Raw genomic sequence first — 10,952 nt, forward strand, 5'->3', positions numbered from 1 at the left:
TCGTTTTGAATCATTATTTTAGTTTGGTGCAACTAGACCTTATTTTGAGTCTAGACTTGTCTCACTAGTCCATAAATACATTTGTTAGGCTATCCACATGATCTGTTTTGAACAGATTCTCATTTAGTTGTGTCAGATTTATACTTGACTGCTCAAAATCATCTATTATTGCAAGCCTAACCACATCATTGACATTGAAAAACAGAGGACAACTACCATGTAAATAATAATTTTTTGAGATTTTAATTGGAGTATATTTTTTAGCATACAAGTTGGATAAAGAAATATATCTTGACTCCTAAAACATATTTGAAATAAAAAGTTTATTAAGTTATGGTTTTTGTGTAAAACAGTCCATCAATTTATACAACTGGATCTAACCGGTCAAACTAATTAAGCCAAATAATTAAAATTTCAACTTGTCACACTTTGAAAGTATAACATTTATTAAAAATTACTATTTCAAAACGCATTTTATTGCATTTCTAAAAGGTAATAATATAAAAATATATTCCTTTACCTAATCTTTAGAAAAAGTTATTGTTCTGCCAAAATTATTAAAAAAATTATGCTAATTTTTTTAAAAAAAATACTCTATTTTATTTCAGTGTACCCGTTTTCTTGTTCTACGTCATATCATTCTGGTCTCCGTGACAAAATGATGAATACATACGACATAAAAGTCTAGTAAGCTTTAGCAATTTTTTATTTATGATTGATTGGTAATATATTTGTCAAAAGTATTTTTAAATATTTACCTAGATGGACAAGAGCAGAAGCCTTTTTTTAATATATTGGTGGAAATATAGACGAGTTTTGGAGCAGAAAGCGAAAGGGCATTCACAAAATAAGAAATTTTTTAAAGGAAAAGTACAAAAATACCTTCTGGGAAAATTTGTTGGCATAATGTTTGTCTTTTGACATTGACATACACTCACATCAAATTTAAAACTCCATTTATAATATATAAAATATATTTAAGGAACGAATAAGAGTCTCTAGCCTTTAAAATATACAATACTAGCATAGGTAAAAGCGTTTTGAAATTGATTGGCATTGCTATATAAAATATATTTAATATTTGTTGGTATTGTGGTAGTTTTTATTTTTTTAAATTATTTTTTATTTGAAAAATTATATTAAATTGATATTTTTTAAATATTTTTAATGATTTTGATTTGCTAATATCAAAAATAAAAAAAAATATTTTTTATTTTAATATGTTTTTAATTGATATAAAAATTTCATTCTAGATTTGGGACTTATATAATACACGTGAAAAATACTTATTATCAAATTAATAATCTAGAAACATAAATAATCAATCATATATAATTGATATTAAAAACCACTATATAGTTATTGAGTATATGTTTTCAATTTTATTGTATTTATAGGATAATAAAGTTATTTTTTATAAAAATAATAGTAATGAGCAAAGCTTTTGATATGAAATTTCTTTATAAAACATGAACTCAAGTATTCCATATATCAACAAATTTACAAATTTTTATACATTCATCCAACATCATCATCTTTCTCTCTAATACAAACATGCAACATGAATAAATAGAACATTTTTAGAATCCTTAGGATATGAGATTGTATTATTTTTTTATTTTTTAAAAAATAAATGGAATTTCTAAAATCACATTTATTTAAGGATTTTAAAAAAAATTTGTCGCTATTACATTTTACACCTCAATTAATATATATGTACATTTATTACTTATTTAAAATTTCATTCATTATTGCGCTTAAATTAAGAAACTCATTGCCTTGCATTTAAATTTCAATACATGAATCGATCTTTTGTTTGAGAAATGCTATCTTTTCGTATTAATTATGCATGCATATTCTAAAATAAATTACAATTATTTTTTTCAAATAAATGGCATTAGATAGTAAGCAAGACTAAGTCTTTTAACAACTTTTTCTTCCATTCTTTTTTTTTTTAGTTTAACGTGGGTGTCCGGGCCAGCTTGCGCGCACCTCGACTAATCCCACGGGCCCTGAAGTTAACGACCATGTAAGCCTCCAGTGACCATCATATGAGTAACCACATGGCTCGAACCTGAGACCACAAAGAGAGCAAACCTCTTGATCTCAAACTCTTACCACTGGGCCATCACCTAGATGGTTCTTTTTTCTTCCATTCTTACTGCATATATAGACTGGTCGACTGATGTTTGAGTATGGATATAAATCTTCGTTTCATATTACCATCCCAACTTCAAAAAAACGAGGGGGGAAAATCATCAAGGATAAAGCAATGACTTTCAAAAAACTCAAGTACAAAATAATCTCTATCATACATGAAAAATAATTATTTAGTGAGACAAAACACTGAAATTTTGACAGACATAGTGATTGAAAAAATAAAAATTACACTTCCAAGCAGAATTTTTTTTTAAAAAAAAAATTAGTACAGCAAATTAAAAGTCTTGGTATAATATTACTATTTGCAAAGGATTTAGTAAAATATCACACTTTTATCTTGCCGTGTTTCTAAAACGTGATTTTTACTATATGTCATTAGTTATTTCTAAACGTGACAAGATAATTGTTATGTTTTAAAATAGTGACATTTAAACATGTTGTACTTTTAAAGCGCGACAACTATCAACCGATTAGATATAGTTGTATAATTAATCGATCATTCTACACAAAAATTATAATTTTATGATTTTTTTCCACTAAATATATTTTATAAGTAAAAATATACTTCTTTGTCCAACCTATAAACTCAAAAATAGACTTCAATTATAATCTTAAGAAGTCATTGTTTACACAATAGTTCTCACGAGTGATTCTGAGCAGTTAGGTGTGGGATTTATCATAATTAGATGATGATCTAATCTATAAAAATTATATGGATGACCTAATAAATATATTTATAAGCCAGTAAGATAAGTTCAGGTATAAGAGAAAATTTAATTACGTCAAATTAGAATAATAACTTAAAAAAACTATAACTTTTAATATAATTGTTGAATCCGATTTTAATTTTTTACAGGAGTTTTTTAAAGTTATTTTTAAAAAAAAGTAGCATGAAATCTCTGCTTTAATTATTAGATCTTTAAATTTTAAATTTTTTATTTAAAGCTATAGTTTTGATAATTTTATGAATTTTATTACGAATCGTCCAACAATTAATTCTAAAATTTTGTCACGGTTCCGACAGCGATATCCCAATATTTACTATTTCACTGAAATTTCTTGTTTAGATGTCATTTCACCATTTATTTGATGCTAACTGGCCAATTTATGCTTCCAAGCGACCGTTCAAGCAAAACATTTTTGGCCACACGAAGCAACTCCAAGCACAGACCACTGGATCTATGTCTGTGGTTAGAATTGTCGAAGGAAAAGCCATAATCTTATAGAGGACCCATTTTCTGCTGCCAGAAAGTCACATTCAAGATTAGTTTTTTACATAAAAATGAACACTTTGACATGACAATACAAAAAGCCAAGAGCCCACAGCCTTGACACTGATTTTCCTTTCAATTCAGTGATAAGTGGCCCTAACTTGACTTTTAAATTGCGTGCAAGTGTAATAGTAATTAATTTTTAAAATGATTTTTTTTAAAATATTTTTTTATATTTTAACAAAAAAAATAAAATTGAAACTCACACGTAAACTCCCAAAGACATATATTGGATTCTAGACCAACATCTATATCACCTAATATATTGAAAACTCCATAAAAAGGTTCTTGAATCCATTGCCCCATAGACGATAGTACGACACATCCAGCAACGCAGAACAGAAATGGTGGTTGTTGACTTGTTGAAGCCTTGAGCTGGCCTCAATTGCTAATTTGGATTTGAGTATTTAAAAAAATAAATCTAAAAAAGATAATCTTACAGAAACATATCAATTCGATTACCTACAATCACCTAAAACCGGATCAAAATGTGCTAAATCTCTTTATGTAAGTTGAATTTTTTTTTCATAAAAAAGGATCATGAGTGCTCAAAATTTGATAGGGTGAATCAGGGTGATGGCAGCATCAAGCCAAAAAAAATTTATATTACTCACGGACGGAAAAGAGATAAATATAAAAAGAAAAGGAGAAATAATATCATGTAAAAAATGGTTAGAATTATTTTTTTATTAAAAAAATTATCTTTTTATATTTATTTTTTGATAGTAAAAGTTTGTTTGTTAACACAATCAACCATACGGTTCACTGTATTAACAAATAAACCTTAAATATTAAGTAGTTATAACTTGAATACATAAAATTTTTGTACTGATTATCCACTCTTGTTTGTTCATCCTGGTATCGTTCTACATGATTTACTTTCTATCTTACATGCATGTATAGTGGAGAAGAATTGGGCTAGAAATTATTGTAACTCAGTTTTTTCATCTAGTTATTTTTCTTTCTGTTTTTGAGAACAAATATATTTTGAACTTGAGATCAAATATCTTTTCTATCGAGACTTAAATAAATTATTCACAGTAAGATTAGTCATATTATATCAAAAGAATTTTAAATAGATAAAAAAAATTACAATAAAAAAAAGAGACACATTAAAACTCCGGTTATAACATTATTAATGCTATAAAAAAATATTAACAAGTGAAATTCAATGATACTAAAAAAATCATTAATGTTGATCCGGTTGTGCTAGATTTGTCATTCAAAAACAGTGATTTACTTGATTTTAACAATAAATATAACCCATTTTATTTACTATTGATAATTATTTTTTATTCTCGACGATTAAATTTATCTCATGAGACTTTTTAAAAAATAATGATAATATCTTAAGCATTCCTTTTATCTTATCCAATCTCCTTATAATCCTCATATATGAGATATAAGACACCACACATATCATGATCCGCAAGATTTTCTTTGAGTTTCAATGACATATGCAATACGTTCGTGCACTTTTTTTGGCAAAATATATTCTTGCACTTTGATAAGCTATTATCACACAGAGCAAAAGTCGATAAATTTATAATTTGCAAGGAGAGAAAAAGGCACCCTATGTGCGAAAAAGTTACACGAAGGGAAGTGCAAATCCATTCGTTTCCTTTCAAACGTGTTTATAGAAGCTCGGGCTCCCATATCTATATATGATGAAAAATTATTCGTTTGCATGCAATTCTTAATTTTTCTCAAAAAAATATTCACACCAATATATAATTGCAAGTTCATAACTTAAACCTGCCAGCAAAGGGTAAATCTATCGACCCTATCCATAATTTCCCATCTTTCTCCATCACTTCACTTATTGATTTCAGTCTATTTCCATCTCTGTCTTCAAACACTTCCACTATGTCACCATTCTCACTCAACCTCACTGCCAAGCCGCCGCCCCTGTACTTGGCCAAAGCTGTTTGAAATTTCGTTATGTCCAATGGAAGTTTAAGCAAGACTTTCCCGATCCATGGATATGAAAATAGCAACTCAGAAAGCTTCTCTCTTTTCGAATTTATACCAACCCAGTATCCTCCTCTAGGGCTCCTTTTTATGTTATCTGGGAAACCTTGTAGCTGAGCAAAGACTTCAAGAGCTCCAGCTTTTGATGTTTTTATCCAATACCTTAAGATTCTACAGCTGGTGGTCTCTGCTAATAGAACGAAACTGCCATCCTTGCTTAATGCTACTCCGTTTGGAAACGTGAGGTTCTTGAGAAGTACTGTCACTTGTTTGCTTGCTGTATCATATTTCATCAGTCTTCCTGATTTATCCCCGCTCAATACCACAGAGAGATAATCCCTGCAATATTGCATTTATCATTCAGGTTATGATAAATTAAGATATATAAAAACATATGTGCATGTATGTTAAGGCTGGACATTGTATTTTTCTTGAGAAACCCTATATTATGCATTCAATACTTCATAAATGTATACATATTTTTCTTTAACGTTTATAAGAAATTTGTGAACAATTATTTAAAGTGATTATCATGCGAAAGAAAGTTCACATCCTCGCGGTATAAACTATAAACTATAAAATTGGGATAGCTTCGAATGTGTCCCCAACTCGTCAACCAATTTTCGATCGGATCACAAATCTATATTTTTTTTTTCAATTAAGTCTCAAGGAATCACAATTGTTTTTAACTGGGTTTTCTCATCTACAAATCATCATAAAAAAAGTAGTATTAAAGGCCAAGTTATATTCGAAATTATGTATTTCCATTTCATAATTGATGCACTTTGATAAAAAAAAAATTAGGGATCTAATTGAGGACTTATTCTATAATTAGATTAGGGGTTTCATTGAGGAACAAAATAGTTTATAGTCCCAATAGAGAATTTGTGTATAGATGGGGACTTTATGAGTATAAAAAGAAAGTTCTCCTAATATGATCATTTAATAAATTAATTAATTAAAAAGGAAAGAAGAATAGAGTCTTTCACATACCTTCTTTGGTATTGTGTGCTACTATCAGTAAAATAAATGGCACCACTTGATTGGTATATGTCCAAACTGTTAGTGAATCTGAAGGGAATTAGTCTTTCACATACCTTCTTTGGTATTGTGTGCTACTATCAGTAAAATAAATGGCACCACTTGATTGGTCTATGTCCAAACTGTTAGTGAATCTGAAGGGAATTAGTCTTTCACATACCTTCTTTGGTATTGTGTGCTACTATCAGTAAAATAAATGGCACCACTTGATTGGTCTATGTCCAAACTGTTAGTGAATCTGAAGGGAATTCCTTGTGCATGTGTCGCGATCTTAGTGGCCAAGCCACCTTCAGGCCCCACTCTAAATAATCCCATGTAAGCATCGGCAATATATAGATCACCGTGTGTTTCGTCGAAGCATGAACCTAATGGACGCCCGCAAACATGCTCCATCTGATGGTGATCATGTGGCCCTCCACAGCCGTCCCTGTTTGAAATCGTGACTCTCAACTTGTTAGAGCTAGTCAATACAAAAATCCTTTTAAAATTAAGGAATTAAACTATTCAATTCTATATAAAAATCCCACAAAAAAGAAGAAGAAATTGTTTGATTCGATATAGGAATTGTCACAAGTGCGATTCCATTTGGAATTGGATTTCATTACTCATTATCATTCTCCTTCAACAATTTGAGACGACGACTTTCAATTGTTGTTCATTCTTTATACATGGATAAATTGTTGTTTAATTCTAAGAAACAACAACTTTTTATTGTTTATTTAGTATAAATGGCATGCAATATTGTTTTTTGGTGAATTAAGTATTTTATATTTCTATAATATTAGACTCGATACTTGTTAATTACTTCAACTATCCTACGACTTAATTAAGTTTTCAATAATTAACAGCTAAATCAATGCTTCATTGGCAAATTTACGGAGTAGATGATACCATCGATGGAGAAAGAAGTGAAACTTTAATTAAGTATTTTTTTTTTTAATTTACCCTCTAAAACCTAATAGCGTGGCTCCGGCCCTGCCTAGTTAGCCATCAGCTTTTTAATCTTATACCAACGTTAAAATGGTTCTGTTTTAAGGTTGTTGTTTAGATACATACCTGTTTGGAGAAGTTACAGCAAAATCTATCCATCTTTTTTTATCTCCTTGCCATTTGATTATCCTGCCATCCGACAAACTGGTATAGGGACCCTCTCCAAGCGAATCAAATGCAAAACTTTCAGGCCCGATGGCACCCACAATCGGAATCTCATTAAGTTGACTAACTTTGGCGTCGGAGAGAGGTTCCAAATTGGATGTTTCAGAGGACAACATAACAATGACTAAGGTGGAGAGAAGAAGAGGTATGGCCATGAACAAGAATTTCGTGGCCATAGTTATGAAAAAAGAAAAGTGTTCTTGGTGGTTCAAGAAAGAAGAGTTTATGTGCATTAGGAGTTGTTCTTGTTGTACGCAAGAGGTAAAAGGGTGCGTTTTTGCTTTATTATTTATTGGTATATATATAGGGTTATAGACACAATAACAATTTCTCCCTCTCATTTATGATTGGTTGGGAAATTAAGAAGAATCTCAATATATTTGGACCCAATTAAATTTTCACTCTAGGTCTTATACTCGAATTTCTTTGCTAATTACTTAAAAAATATGGAATATTTATGTATTTTACTAGCTTCTCTAGCAGACATTCAAACTACTATCACTATTTCTTAATTTATATAAAGGTATTATATTCTCCTTGAAATGTAGTTAATGGATTTTATTTTTTTTCTGTGTCCTCAAAGAACACAAGCAATGGGATTCAAAACTTTATCAATATTAATTTTGAATTTAATAATTAGATTAGATGAAATTAAACACGCATTTGGATCTGGACATTTCTTTTGTGTTTTGAAAAGATCATCGAACATGGTATTTCCTAATTTTCTTCATTGATTTTGAGCAAACAAGAACGCACCATAGGCGTTTACAAACCATACATGTGTTCTCCCTTAATTATGCACGCAAGTGAAGCTGACGTTCTTATCACTAGAATTTAATTCGTTGAGGAAATTAATGGTTAGAACTCACATGGATTGCATTTTTATTGGCGACCCCATAGTATTCTTGCTCCATTTTTATTTTATTTTATTTATTTTTTGGGGAGGGAGTGGAGCTATCCTAGGGCAGGTAATTCTAGTCCCAAGATAATTGTATAGGCTATTCAATATTTACTTACAAAATTGTATATCAACCCCTTCAAATATATTATAGAATAAGAGTTTGAGAGACTACATAATAATTTTTTAAGGATGCTAAATGGATTTGTTTATTTTCTCACTCAATGTATGTCAAATCATTTATATGAGGGGAAATGAAACTAATTTATTCTTTTATTTAGACAATATATAATTAACTCATTTTGAATTGAAAAAAAATAAGAATATTAGCTCGTATAAATAACATTGAAATCATCCAATAAATGATTAATTTTTATTAAATAAAATCTTGATTAATCACTAAGAAACAATCATCTAAAAATAGTAATTAATATGTAATCTTTTTTATACATTTTTCGTGCTTTTACTAGAACTAAATAACTCGATATTGGACTCTAATCAACAATAAATATTAGATACTTTTGTAAGATATTGTACTCTTAATATTCCATCATTGATGTGATATCTATTTAATTTTTTTGTCCCAAACCATGGTGCTGGCATCTTTTTCATCCTTTTAACAGTAGTTTTCATTTTATTTTTTGTTGGTTTTCCTCTTCTTAGTTATTTAATTTGCAACGGAAGATTGATGTAACATACAAAGTAGTGTAAACGTACCAAGATCTAGTTTGGTATCACATTTAAAACTATTATAAATAAAAAATATTTTTTTAAAAAATATTTTTATATATTTATAAATAAAAACAATTTAAAAAACAACCACTCCATTCCTAAACCTACTCTAAGCCAATTGACAATGGATCTAATTCCACGTTTTCTTCTCTCTAGATACATGTCTCTTGTGTGCAAAGTGCTAAAGTACTATACATGTTAAGATTGCAGTAGCTTCTAAAAAGAGAGAGAGAGGTTATTTCTTAGCTACTATATATATAATGTTGGAAGAAGAATCATCCCTGTTCTATTGACTATTGGGAAGCCAAGAAAAAGGTTGCTTGGCCCAATTCGATAATTCCAAAGTAAAAAACATTAAATCAACATTGTAGACTTGTAATTACAAGAATGTTGGTAAGGTGCATCGAGGCTTGTAGCCCAGCGGTAGAGGTAAGGTTTTCTTGTCTCTGTCATCTGGGTTCGAGCCTCAGCGTGCACGCCTGTCATCCGCGCTGTGTTTTACCTGCCTACTAGGCTTGCAGGGTGTTCAGTGGGTCCGGGGATTCGTTATGTTGCGCGTAAGCTGGCCCGGACACCCCGGGTTAAAAAAAAAAAAAAAAGAATGTGGTTAAGGTTAACTAACTCTCACTATCGATTAATAACCACAGAACTAAAGATAATTGTCAAAAAAATAAACATATATAGCTAGTATCGATCCAGGCCAGGCATGCAATGGTATATATCATCTCCTTCACTGATTTCCTTTTTCATATACATTTCCTTCTTTTGGGAAGTGCAGGTGCCTTGTATATAGATTGAAAAAAAGTGCAGGTGCATTGTATATAAATTAAGTACCTCTTTTGAGAAGTAATTGCAAAATTGATCCAACGCCTTTCGTGTTCTTCCCATTTGATGATTCGACCGTCGGATATTCCGGCATAGGGTCCCTGGCCAAGTGGGTCGAGAGCAAAACTTTCAGGTCCGGTTGCACCATCGAGTGAAAGAGTTTCCCATTCCCAAAGCTGGCCGTGGCCTTTTTCTATAACAGATGGTTGATACAAACACTCATGATTAATTGCAATCAAGGCTGATATTAGAACTACAATTGTTGCTGTTAAGAATAGCTTTGCAGCCATGGCTACGGCGAAGAGGATCCGGGAAGGAGATTTAGATAATCGAGAGGCCAAGAACCAAATACACACGATGAGACAAGTTTTTGTGTTGGAAACACCAATTAGACAAGACTTCGTCCGTATGTGAAATAACTACATTAAACTTTTATTCGTTATTCATATTTTAAAATAATTAACGTGGGATTATACCTTGAATATCCCCAATTAATTATGCAAGCTAAATCTCAAAATCCACGTGTTAGGTTTTACTATTTTATGTTGATGAAATGTTCACGTCTATCGGTCTAACCGTCTAAGTACACGCCGCATGGGCAATTGGGAGCACTAGCGAGCCACATTTCTTCGATCTAAGCAGTAATTTGTATTTATACACAACACATTCAATGAATATAGCAGCTTTTTTCTATTTAAACATGCTATTAGAGCAAATACACATGGCAGTCTCATCTCTTTTTATTTCGACGACTTCTCAACCTTCTATTCTTTCTCATTCTACCTTGCTATCCCTCGTCATGCCTAACTCTCGTCAATCTTTCTCTATCAAACCAACTTCATCCACTTATCTCAGTTAGAGTATTCAATTCACATCAATTTTGAACGGCTACGTAAAAT

The 10,952-nt window shown here is 30.7% G+C and overlaps 1 protein-coding gene across 2 annotated transcripts; it reads right to left on the reverse strand.

The window, feature by feature from the left end:
- Positions 1-4,948: 4,948 nt before the first annotated feature.
- Positions 4,949-10,474, reverse strand: LOC7464105 (protein STRICTOSIDINE SYNTHASE-LIKE 2). 2 transcript variants are annotated; one of them, XM_024587586.2, is made up of 3 exons: positions 10,063-10,474; positions 6,604-6,870; positions 4,949-5,741 (listed from the first exon to the last, which is right to left on the reverse strand). In XM_024587586.2, the coding sequence occupies exons 1-3, from the start codon at positions 10,341-10,343 to the stop codon at positions 5,174-5,176; spliced, it is 1,116 nt and encodes a 371-aa protein (XP_024443354.2). In that variant the 5' UTR covers positions 10,344-10,474; the 3' UTR covers positions 4,949-5,173. The 2 variants fall into 2 exon arrangements, with proteins under 2 accessions (XP_024443354.2, XP_002323253.4); XM_002323217.4 differs by lacking the exon at positions 10,063-10,474 and adding an exon at positions 7,500-7,888.
- Between the last annotated feature and the right edge of the window lie 478 nt (positions 10,475-10,952).

Source organism: Populus trichocarpa, chromosome 16 (assembly GCF_000002775.5).
Source record: "Populus trichocarpa isolate Nisqually-1 chromosome 16, P.trichocarpa_v4.1, whole genome shotgun sequence".
Classification (NCBI taxonomy): domain Eukaryota; kingdom Viridiplantae; phylum Streptophyta; class Magnoliopsida; order Malpighiales; family Salicaceae; genus Populus; species Populus trichocarpa.

What these genes read in the sequence shown, in the direction of transcription:
- LOC7464105 (XM_002323217.4), bottom strand. Translation starts at nt 7,831, where the DNA reads ATGCACATAAACTCTTCTTTCTTGAACCACCAAGAACACTTTTCTTTT. An exon ending in GCTGTAACTTCTCCAAACAG is followed by an intron (nt 6,871 to 7,499) that starts GTATGTATCTAA and finishes GATTTCAAACAG; the next exon opens with GGACGGCTGTGGAGGGCCAC. An exon ending in AGCACACAATACCAAAGAAG is followed by an intron (nt 5,742 to 6,603) that starts GTATGTGAAAGA and finishes GCAATATTGCAG; the next exon opens with GGATTATCTCTCTGTGGTAT.